Raw genomic sequence first — 12,796 nt, 5'->3', positions numbered from 1 at the left:
TAACCTCTGCTTTATATTTCCCGTTGTGATTCAGAGCAACAAATGTAATTTTATATTTGTTTGAAAACTAAAACATTTTCCACCATTTATTTTTAGCTTTATGATCGCCAGCTGTACAGGTAAGAGTGGCAACATTAGTTCTTATTTCTCTTTGTGTCTTAAAAACATATTCAAATTCTAATTTCTCTATAATTTATTGAGTAAGAATTTGAACCATCCATAGTTCTTTAAATTCTTCAATCAGGCAATCAACAAGCATTTATTAAGTACTTTCTTTAGGTGCTTGGTTTACACGTATATAGACTAAAACAACCTCTCCTTACAAAAAGTTTGCATTTCTAACGTTGAAGAAACAACATGTATAGGTCTAAGCTACTTAATAGCTATTAATGCTTAACCTGTACTAAGACAGAGATTAAAAACAATATGTATATCAACATATATGGCATCAATATAGAGTGAAAGTAGGGAAATCTATAGCTTGGAGGGCTGTCAGTAGCAGTGGGTGGCGGAGGATGGTATCAGAAGGGCTTCGTGCAGAAGATGTGGCTTGAACTGTGATTTAAAGGAGGAGACACACTGATGCTGCGGTAAGGAAGGAGGACAGTTCAGACATGTGGGGCAGTGAGGTTGTATAGTATTTATGAGGAAAAGAGAAAACCTTACACTATTTGGCTCACTTAGCTCCCAAATTAAATTTAATCTTACTAAGACATTTCAAAAAGTAGGATTTAAGCAGTAAGTGGTTAAACAAACAATTTTCCAAAGATTATTTGTAAATTAATAACAGCCATGTAAAAATGCTCCATATCACTAACAGTAAGATCAATGCAAAATCAACTCTGAAGTTTTACCTCATTCCCAGAAAACTGGTGAAACATGATAAAAGATAGTAACAGTCAGTGCTAGAGTAGTTGTTTAAAAATGAGAACAGTAATTTACTTTTGCTGGAGCTCTGAATATGGAAAATGACTGATTGCACAAAGAAAGTGATTAAAACGTCTATATCCTTTGATCCAGAGATGAGTATATATTCCAAGGAGATAACGTGACAAAAAGAAATTTCTCATTCACAGAAATATTTATAGCAGCACTTTATATAGTAGCAAGAAACTGACTACCAAGTAGGTGACCATTGACTAAGTAATAGTTAAATTAATTGTGGTATATGAATGTCATACAATATTACTTGTTCCGTAAGAGTATCATGGAAACAGAGAAGCATGGGAAAATTGATCCAAACAAAGTAAATTAAGCAGAACCAGGAAAACAATGACCATGACGGTGTAAATGGAAAGAAAGGCAACAAAATCCAAACTGAATGATATGAAATTATAAATGACCAAATTTGGTCGTTTATAACGATACCTAATCCATATCTTTCCATAGGTGAGGCACTATGGGTTTGAAATCCAGCATATAATGCGTGACTTTTGATATGTTGTTTGGTTTTGCTGAATTGTTTTTCCCTCTCTTTTTACTATTTATTATAAGGAATGGCTCTCTGAAAGTGAAAGAGAAAAGAGTGATACATTGGGAAATAGGTGGCATAAAAATAAATATCAATTAAAAAATTTAAAAAGAATTTACAAAATACCTTTCAGGATAGAGGAAGGGAGGAGTGGCCTCCATTCTTCTTGCCTGCCTGGCTTTTGAGTGACTAGGTAAATATGATGATGGTACAGTTCTAGTGCTTATTGTGCTGAATGTAGCCCTGTATACTTAAGAACTATCTCTTTTTTGCATCCTTAGTTAGAAATTAAGACCTACTTTGCTTTTCACTTAATAAATATTGATTGATTTGGCATCCTTGGCATGGGCATGGTTGAAAGAACATTAATAGAAAAATCAGGGGACACAAATACTAGTTTTTGAAACTTTAGTTTTCTTGTCTGTAAAATGGAGATACTGTTTTCACCAAATAACTCACCAGATTGTTATAAGGATCAAACAAAATCATATATGTGAAAATTTTTATAGAATATAAAGCATTATGAATATGTGAGCTGCTGTTGTTATAGATTGCCTTTATTATACCTTAAAAGTTAAGCTTTAGGATGGAAGCAATATATTTTCAATAGTAGGCCCACAACTTCAAATGTCTATTTTTATCCCATTTGAACAAAGTCCTATTTATTTGGCAACCTAGATGTGATATAGATTTTTAGTTTAACCTTCCTAGTTAAAGTGTATATAAATTAATTAGAAGACAAACCATCTTTGGGACTTTTGTCATAATTTAGGTGCCCAGAAGCGCTATGTCTTGTTATTTGGTCATATCCTACAGATTGTTGGGGATTTTAATTGGGAGTCCCCCACCCCCACATCCCCACACCCTTCTACCCTGGGAATATTTCACTCACAATGAATTTTTAATACTGCTGATCAAATGAAGTGAGTAGCCAGACTGAAAGGAAAAGAAATTTATTAGCATACTAAGGGAGACTGGCCCTTAGTTTTGTTTTATTTTTTTCTTCTGTGAAATGCTATACATGCTGGTATTATGTACTGACTGTTAAGTACCTTCATGATAGATAAATCTTCTAAATTTGGATCACTACTGAATAGTTTCTTTGATCTCTAATACTTTACACTCTTATACTTTGGGAGAAAGAAGATAATAAATAACCTAAGCAAATCTATAAATATGGGTGACCTTTCTGTAACAAAGTGTCTTCAAATCTCAGTGTAGTAATTAACCACCAGTTAAGAGTAACACAGAAAACAAGGTATTTGTTTTGGCTTAGCTTTCCCTGCAAGCAGTCTGCAGAACGAGCTGAACTTGTTTAGTGATGAGTCATCTCATACTTGAGATGTACATGGTTTTCATTTCAGTGATGGTTTTTGATATAATAATGCTAGTGAGATCCAGTTGTAATGTAGGAGACCAAATTGTATATTTGCTGTTTTTCTTTTTTTCAGTTTGGCTTTATCTTACTGTCTTAAAAAAAAGCTGATCTTGGACAGCTTGCACAGAAATATAACTTCATGTGTAGGTAGAAGATGTATTATACTCACAGAAAGGTGTTTTGTCCATGCTATTTATGTCTTCCCTGAAAGCAGTAGTGATATTAAACCTATGAGAGTTATTTGTATTTGTTCTATATTTTTATTTATCTCCAGGAAAGCTTATTATTATGAATTATCTAGAAACCTCAAATTCATATGCCTCTTAATATTATGGGAAAGCTAGTTTGTCAGGCAGTAGCATCTTAGCACATACACTAGTGTGCATGGCCCACTTGCTTTTACACAGTAATCATAAGCAAAGCCTTATAATAATCATTATCTGAGAACTGAAGAGTTACAATAGCAGTTAGAGATCAAAGTTCCTAACTTCTTGTGTGAGATTTTTCTGTTAGTATATGTCCTTTCTAGTAGTTGGTTTCTATGCATGAGTGTTAGCTCCATGTTTCCAAAGTGCTATTTTATTTATTAATTTCTTCTCTGTGACTTATACTGATATTTTGTTGTTGAGGGTGGAAGTGGTAGCATAGTTTGGTTTACTCTGCAGGTAGGATGAATGACAGAGACCAGCAGAAGAAAAGCTAAAGTTCTTCCCCTACAATATTCATCAAATGAACATAAGGACAATTGTAGTTTTATTATGCTAAACCGGAGACCTTATCCCCAGAAGTGTAAAAGATGTAAAATTTTATGATTTTAGGGTCTCCATGTGTATAAATCTTCAAAAAGAGTATTTTCAACAGTTTGAGAGCTTGGCAAAATTCTTCTTGAAAACAACTGCTGGATTTTCTGAAGTACAGTGCTTTAAGTGGAAGATTCTCTGATTAGGTTCAATCTTCTGCATGCACAGAATTTGCTATTATATTCCTACTGCGCTATTAGAATCAAAGGGAATTTTGTTGTCTTTTTGACAGTTACCAGCTCATTAGACCAAGGACAGCACTTGAATATTTCTTTGTTTGATTAAGACAATACTTTTAAATGGTATTACTATAGCTTTTTTTTTTGGTTGTCTTTCGATTGTGTCTGACTTTTTGTGATCCCCATGGACCATACTATCTATGGTGTTTTCTTTGCAAAGATACTGTAGGGTTTTGCCATTTTCTTCTCCTGTGGATTAAAACAAACAGAGGTTAAGTGACTTGCCTAAGGTCATATCTGAATGCAGGTTTTCCTGATTCTAGGCACAATGCTCTATCCACTGAGCCATCTAGTTTCCTCCATTGCTAAAGCTTCCAGATTTGAAAACCAGTGTCCTGCACTCAAAATGCTTCCTTTGAATAGCACCATTAAAATTCTATAGTTTTCGATTCTTTTGAGTTTTATAGTGCTCTAGTTAAAAAGGTAAAACAAAGTCAGATTATGCCATAAATATTCTGACAGCTTAGAATGAAAATTTTTTTCTAGTAATATTACTTAAAGTCAAAAGAGAGTCATCTAGTTTACAACCTGTGTACAGAAGTAGTTTTCAATCCTTTTCATAATGGCATGTGTAGCAGAGTGGGAAATCAGAATAATGTTTTCTATTCTATTTTGAAAGGAGAGTGATGTGAAAAATGAACCTGTGCTTTGAGTGTAGGAGTTGAATAGCCAGACTTGTTGGCATTATACTGAGAGAGCTTAAATTACCATTAACCCAACACTAATATCAAAGTTGAATACTGCATGTCAGCAGAAGCTCTTAGCATTCTGGAAAGCTTCCAGATGGAATAGCTTTTGACACTTGAGTAAATGTTCATCTTTATTGCTTGTCATGGCACAATCCCAAATTCAGGTATAGCACTGAAACTCTCCACTTCATATTGTTCTTCCAGATAAAAGTGAAGTTTTCTTGTAAAAATTATGAGTTGTTTTAGTTTGTACAGGGATAAATATAATCTATTTCATTATTGTGGTAAGTAGTACAAAAATAATTTTAAATAACAGGTATGCTTTAAAAAATAAATATGAATAGATGAAAAGATGTAGCTTTTAAAAATAGTTATGTAACCATCAGAATGGAGATTGTATCATGATCACTAACTTTGAAAAATAAACATGTAGGAAGGTGATGCATTTGTTGATAACAAAATGTTGAAGTAGGCTTTTAATGGCAACAACTGATAAGACCTTTAAGCAAACTATTCAGCTTTACTCTGAAGATCCCATTACATATATATCTTTCCAAATACCACTTGGACTTAAAGAAGAGTTAAAGCTGAGAATGGATATTTTTTTTCTTTGTGGTCTCTTGTCATTGTAGACAGTTGGTTGTATGTCATGGTGGATAAAGAATGGAATTAGATTTAAGAAGACCTGAGTTCATATTTAACCTACAACAGTAGTTGAATGACTAGCAAACCACTTAATATATCTGAGCCTCAATTTTCTGATCTGTAAAATGGGGAAAATAATTTGTTAGATCTAAATGAGATAGTTTAAATTTTAAGATGCTACCCATGTGTTTTCACCAGCAAATTCTTGAATTAGTTCTTGAATAACCTCTTGTTGATTGTGAAGGTTATATAAAAATGAAAGATTGATGATTAACCTATACCTCTAAATTCTTAATGGGAACTGTTGAACTGGTTTATTTTAAAATGATGTTTAATTTTGCAATTTTCTCATATTTGAGGAAGGACCTTTAAGGTTTTCTTTTATTAGATCATCTTGTTCATAGTTGTAATGAGATTAATGTCAACTGTTATGGTGACAAAGTGGTAATATTTCCAACTTTAGGGTAAGCTACATAGAAATATATGTTTTCATACCCAACCTTGCTGAAAGGGTAAACCATTTAGGTAGTGTTTAGTATCTGTTACTTGCTGAAGGATATTCTCTTACTTATCTTATACAGTATAAATTGATTAAATTCTTGATAGCCCTTATGGACAAAACAAAACTTCTAAAGTATAGTAGTATAAAAGATACCTAGTAAAGATATGTATACACATGAAAGATAATAGTCACTAGTATTTAAATGTTATAGTTTGTCATTCCTACAGCATTGGAAAGACAAATGATATTCCACAATTGTTTCTGTGACTTCTTTAAAAAAAAATTTACTATTGCCTTTTTCATTATCAGTCATTTCAAAATATGTAGTTTCCTTCCTTTTTAACAATGAGAAATGGTTAAGCGAAATCAACAAATGCAACGATTTCATTTGATAGTGCATATAATATTTCTGCACCCCAAATCCCCCACTTATACACTGAAAGGAGCAGTATCCCATCATTTGTTCTCCTGAGCCAAGATGTGCCATTACATTCAGTATTTTTTTTGTTGTTGTTAAGAAATCTGTGCTTCATTGGAACTGAAGAATGCTCTTAAGAACTGGACAGTGTGTTTAAGAGTACTGATCTTTATTCGGATGATACCAGCACCAATCTCTCCAGGCCTTCAATAGTTTTTCCTAATGCATTATGTTTTTTAAGATTTAAATTTATTTATTTATTTATTTTGGTTTTCAACATTCATTTCCATGAGATTTTTGAGTTCCAAATTTTCTCTGCATCTTTCCCCTCCTGTCACACCAAGACAGGATGCATTGTGATTACCCCTTCTCCCAGTCTGCCCTCCCTTTTATCATTACCTCCTCTTATCCCTTTCCCTTTTACTTTCCTGAAGGGCAAGATAGATTTCTATACCCTATTGCCTGTATATCTTATTTCCCAGCTGCATGTAAAAACAATTTTTTAACATTTGTTTTAAAAATTTTGAGTTCCAAATTCTCTCCCTTCTTCCTTCCCCAGCCATCCCCACTGGGAAGGCAAGCAATTCAATATAGGTTATACATGTGTAGTTATGTCAAACACCTCCATAATAGTCTTGTTGTAAAAGACTAACTATATTTCCCTCTATCCTATATCACCCCCCAGTTATTCTATTTTCTCCCTTGACCCTGTCCCTTTTTTAAAGTTTGCTTCTCACTACGCTTCCCCCAGTTTGTCCTCCTTTTTATCATTCCTTCCCTCCTTCAGCCCCTTTCCTGCTACTTTCTTATAGGGGCAGATAGCCAATTGAGAGTGTATGTTATTCCCTCTTTAATCCAAATCCAATAACAGTAAGGTTCACTCATTCCTTCTTACTTGCCTCTTTTTCCCCTCAACTGTGAAACCTTTTCCTTGCCTCTCTTATGTGAGATAATTTACCCCATTCTATCTGTCCCTTTCTCCTCCCAATATATTCCTCTCTCACCCCTTAATTTTATTTTGTAGATATCATCCCTTCATATTCAACTCACCCTGTGCCCTCTGTCTGCCTGTCTGTCTATCTTTCTATCTGTCTCTTTGCTCCAACTACTCCTAATGCTGAGAAAGGCCTCATGAGTTACAAATACCATCTTTGTATATAGAAATGTAAAGAGTTCAAATTTAATAAGTCCCTTATAGTTTCTCTTTCCAGTTTACCTTTTTCTTGATTCTTGTATCTGAAAGTCACATTTTCTATTCAGCTCTGTTCTTTTCAACAAGAATGCTTGGAAGTCCTCGACTTCATTGAAATTCCATTTTTTCCCCCAAAAGTATTATACTCAGTTTTGCTGGGGAGGTGATTCTTCGTTTTAATTCTAGCTCCTTTAATGTCTGGAATATCATATTCCAAGCCCTCTAATCCCTTAATGTAGAAGGTGCTAGATCTTTTGTATCCTGATTGTGTTTCCACAATACTTGAATTGTTTCTTTATGGCTGTTTGCAATATTTTCTCCTTGACCTGGAAACTCTGGAATTTGGCTACAATATTCCTAGGAGTTTTCTTTTTGGGATCTCGTTCAGGAGGTGATCGGTGGATTCTTTCGATTTCTATTTTACCCTTTGGTTCTAGAATATCAGGGAAGTTTTCCTTGATAATTTCTTGAAAGATGACATTTATACTCTTTTTTTGATCGTGGCTCTCAGGTAGTTCAATAATTTTTAAATTCTCTCTCCTGGATCTATTTTCTAGGTTAGTTGTTTTTCCAATGAGATAATTCACATTGTCTTCTATTTTTCATTCTTATGGTTCTGTTTTATAATTTCTTCATTTCTCATAAAGTCATTAGTTTTCATTTGCTCCATTCTAATTTTGAAGGAATTATTTTCTTCTCCATTTGGCCCATTCTGCTTTTTAAGGCTATCTTTTCCTCATTGACTTTTTTAGACCTCTTTTGCCATTTGGGTTAGTCTCATTTTAAAGATGTTATTTTCTTCAGCATTTTTTGTGTCTCCTTTAGCAAGCTTTTGACTTATTTTGCATGATTTTCTTGTATCACTCATAGTTCTCTTCCCAAATTTTCCTCTGCTTCTCTTACTTGATTTTCTGAATCCTTTTTGAGCTCTTCCATGATCTGAGACCAATTCATATTTCTCTTGGAGGCTTTGGTTGAAGGAGCCTCAACTTTGTTGTCTTTGGTTGCGTTCCTTGATCTTCCTAATCAGCAGTGATGTAAGAAAATACCTTTTCCTGGAGAAAGTAAAACTCTGTAGTCTGCTTTTTTTTATCCCATTTGCTCATCTTCCCAGCCAATCACTTGACTTTTGAGCTCTTTGTTAAGTGGAAGGCTCCAGAAGCAGTGGCTGCTTCTGTAGTCATTGCCATCACCCTAGGACCAGAGCCAGGCTGGGACTGGGGCTAATCCTGGGGCAGTCCATGGTCTCCCCTCAGCCAGTTGAGAGACCCTTCCCATTGACTTTTTAAGCTGTCTTTGGTGTTTGTGGGTTGAGAAGTCTGGAAACTGCCATAGCTACCAATGATTCAGAGCCCTGAGGCCTGTTCCAGCCCATCTGTGCTGGTGTGGCCCATGATGGACTGTGCTCCATTCCCTACCCAGTGCGAAAGACTCTTCCTGTCGAATTCTCAGGTTGTCTTGGGCTGGAGGTTTCTTTCACTGTGTCATTTTGTGGGTTCTGTAGCTCTAGAATTTGTTCAGAGTCATTTTTATAGGTATTTGGAGGGCTTTGGGGGAGAGCTCAGGGAAGTCCCTGCTTTTACTCTGCCATCTAATTAGTACTATTTTTAGATAGTTTCATTCTCATCTTGTTATATAGATTAACAGTGACTCAGATTCATATAGTTTCTTTCTCCCTCTAGTCCATTCTCCTCATAGCTACATGCTAAAATGATTTTCCTTATGCACATTACCCATATTCCCCTACTCATTAAACTCCAGTCCTTCTGTTACCTCTAGGATTAAATAAAAACTACTCTGTGTGACTTTTAAAAATCCTTACATCATCTCCCCCATTTTTCTGTTCTCATACATTACTTCCTTTTTTATGCACTGCAGCCAAGACAAATTGATCTTCACTCTGTTCCTTTTCTGATTATTATCATGCTGTAGCCTTCCATGGCCATTCCCTGTGCTTGAAATGCATTCCTTTCTCACACAGAATGCCTTATTTCTTTCAAGACTCAATTGAAGCAGTATCTTTTTCCCTATGAACTTTAACATCATGCATTATTTATAGTCTTCTTCTGAAACATTCATTAATTCCTTGCAGCCTTCTTACCCTGGAACACCTTTCTGCTGCATCAGTCCCCTTCTGTCATTGGTGAATTCTTCCTGTGGCCTCCATTTGGGGGAGGGGCCCAAGCTGCCCAACCTTAATTTCCCTTCTGACCATATTCGTTACTTTCCTGGCTTTAACACCATCTGTAATCTTACTCTGGAGCACACATCATCCTTTTGCAGCCCTCTCACCCTGTAAATTCCTTCTGCTGTGTTTCTCATTTCCTTAGCATAGTTTCTTGAAAAAATAAGAGCTTAATAAATGCTTGTTACCTAAATATTTTTCCATCTCCTATATGAAGCCTTTTCTTATCCTGTCTTATCCTTGCATTTACCTACTTTGTAATTTACATTTTATATTATGCTATGCTATATTGCATTATGATACGATGTATCATCACAGTCATATCATATATCATATTGTATTATATCATTCAATTAAATTATATTCTATTACATCATGTTATAGTATGCTATATTACATTATACATTACATTGTTACATATATTACATTGTTACATTTTCTTGTGTACTTGTGAACCCCCATTTAGAGTTTTCTTGGCAAACTAGAGTGGTTTGCCATTTCCTTCTCTAGCTTACTTTGCAGATGAGGAAACTGAGGCAGACAAGGTTAAGTGACTTGCCCAGGGTCATACAGCTAGTATGTGTCTGAGGCTGGATTTGAAATCAGGTCTTCCTGACTCCAGGTCCAACACTTGATCCACTCTATCCCCTAGGTGCTCTTGTGTTACATTGTATTGCATTATATTGAGTTTCATTATGTTGTAATTGTATTTCATTACATTGTATTACATCATACATTTCATATTATATCATTTGATGATTGAATTCTATTTGAATAGCGATTTTCATTTCTAGTGTTTTTATTTCCAGGTCCTGGTATATTAGACCTAACATCTAATAAATACTTTTTGATTGATTTTATGTTGCTTTAAGGCAGTTTGAAACTTTTTTCTCTTTCATTTCAAATAATCATCATTACTGAATATATCTCTTCCCCATTCCCTACCTACTCTTTATAGTAAATAATAAAAAGGAAAGTTTCAGGGAAAAGGAAATCAGCAAAAATGTTCTGTCACTAACCTTGTATTCCTGGTTCTGTTTACTTTACACTATATCAGTATACTTGTAGATGTCAGTCTAATGGCTTGTTGAATTCCTTCATACATATTGCATCTTATGATACAGTACATTCATGTACTATAGTTTTAAACCATTCCCCAATTTATAGAGATCTACTTTATTTCCAGTTCTTAGCTGCAAGAAATATTTTGATGTGCATGTGACAATTTTGTTTATAACCTCATTTTGTGATCTTTTCTAATTTACTGAATATTAGAGTTTTAATTTGCATTTTTATTTAGTGATTTGGAGAAATTTTTCATATGTATACATCTGTAGGTAGAGAGCTAAAAATGTAGACAAAGGCATAGGTAGGTAGGTAGGTAGATAGATAGATAGATAGATAGATAGATAGATAGATAGATAGATAGATAGATAGATAAATAGATTATTTATGAAATGCTTGCTGTGTGTCAGTCATTGTTAAGCAGTGGGGATATAAAAACAAGTAAAATAGTCTCTACTCTCATTCCTCATCCTTTTCAACCTATTGGCTGCATTTTGACATTATTGAACACCTTCTTCTCCTGCATGTTCATGACATTATTCTCTTCAGGTTCTCCTCTTACTTGTACTTCTCCATCTCTCTTGCTTCATTATTCCATATCATACTCCTCAACTTGTTCCCCAAGATTCTGTGTTAGACCCTGTTGTTTCTTCATTCTCATGCTATCTTCTTGGTAACCTCATAAGTTTTATGGAAGTAACTCTCTCTCTCTCTCTCTCTCTCTCTCCCTCTCTCTATGTGTATATATATATATATATATAATAGATATATAATATATATCTGACATGTATACATAATCTGTGTATCTGGTACCAGTCTGTCACTCTAGCAAGAAGGAAGCCCAGACCTACTTCAAAATATTTATGGCAGCCCTTTTTGTCTTGGCTAAGAATTAGAAAGAAAGTAGATGCCTAGTAATTGAGGAGTAGTTTAAAAAAAAAAATGTTGTGACACATGAATGTAGTGAAATATTCCTGTTCTGTAAGAAGTGAAATGTATGATGAATAAAGAATGTATGAAAATATACATATGAACTGATGCAAGTGAAGTAATCAGCTAACAAAATGCTATATGCAGTATGTACAACAGTGTAGGTAAAAAGAACAACTAACTACACATTTAAAAAAAAACCTAACAAAATTACAAAGATCAGCCAGGAACAAATGAAGAGATAGAGAAGACACATTTACCTCACCCCTTTGTGAAGGGTGTAGGGCTCCAGGTACTATAAATTGCATGTGTTTTCAGACCTTTCTTTGTATTAATCAGTTTTTCTGATTTCCTTTTCTAAAAAATGTTGTTAGTCATGTGGGGTAGCTTTCTGGGAAGAGCAGAGGAAGGGATACTTGGGATAACTATGCTAATGTAAGAAAAGGGAAAAAAAATTAAAAATAGAAATTTATTTTTTTAAAAAAGAAAATATGAAAGAGGTTGATTCGGAGAAACATGGCAGGATTTGTATCAGTTGATGCAAAGTGAAATGAAGAAAACCAGGAAAATAATTACACAGTAACAATATTGTAAAGACAACTTTGAAAGACCTAGAATCTCATCAGTAGATTGACCAATGGCAATTCTGGAGGAATCATTATGAAATGTGCTACCCACTTCCAGATAGAAATGATGGACTCAGAGTGTGTACTGAGACATTTGGGGAGGGGGGAGAACCTAGTTCTTTGGGAATTTGTAAGGATTGAGCTAAAATAAAACCCAATCAACATAAAGTATTTGTGTCCTTTGGCCACCTATCTACTGGGGAATAGTCCTTGGTCTGATGTATTTGTCTCATTTTCCTATGTATTTTGACACTAAGCCTTTACTGGAGATATTTGATCTACAGACATTTTCCCAGAATTACTTTGTGTGTAGATATATGTTTGTGCTTTATATTTTTAATTGATTCTACTATTTGACCTTTCCACTGACATTTTCTCTATTGTGTTGTGAAAGTGACAATAGATTCTAAAAGACTATGCCAGGGTAGCCAGAGTTCTTTCAGACCTTATAAAAGTGAGAATGCTTGTACTGTGACAAGACTGTTCACTAAGAATTCGATTTTCTTAATCTGGAGAAACTCATTATTGAAAAGCTTGTCATTAGGTAAAGAATAATCTTGACCACAGGAGTGTAATGAAAGAACCTGTTCATGTGTTGAGGGAATGCTACAATTTAATTTGGTTGAGGCAGTATCCATAGTGAAATGATAGATTTC

The 12,796-nt window shown here is 34.5% G+C and overlaps 1 protein-coding gene across 1 annotated transcript in view; it reads left to right on the top strand.

Moving 5' to 3' along the window:
* Positions 1-12,796, top strand: part of TBCD (tubulin folding cofactor D) — a 414,951-nt gene that overhangs the window by 280,424 nt on the left and 121,731 nt on the right. The window contains exon 23 of the mRNA XM_072640887.1: positions 97-119. Coding sequence (XP_072496988.1) covers positions 97-119 — 23 coding nt within the window. The remainder of the gene's footprint in view (positions 1-96; positions 120-12,796) is intronic.

The sequence above is a fragment of the Notamacropus eugenii genome, chromosome 2 (assembly GCF_028372415.1).
Source record: "Notamacropus eugenii isolate mMacEug1 chromosome 2, mMacEug1.pri_v2, whole genome shotgun sequence".
In the NCBI taxonomy this organism is placed as follows: Eukaryota; Metazoa; Chordata; class Mammalia; order Diprotodontia; family Macropodidae; genus Notamacropus; species Notamacropus eugenii.
This window is presented reverse-complemented; position numbering and strand designations above follow the sequence as displayed.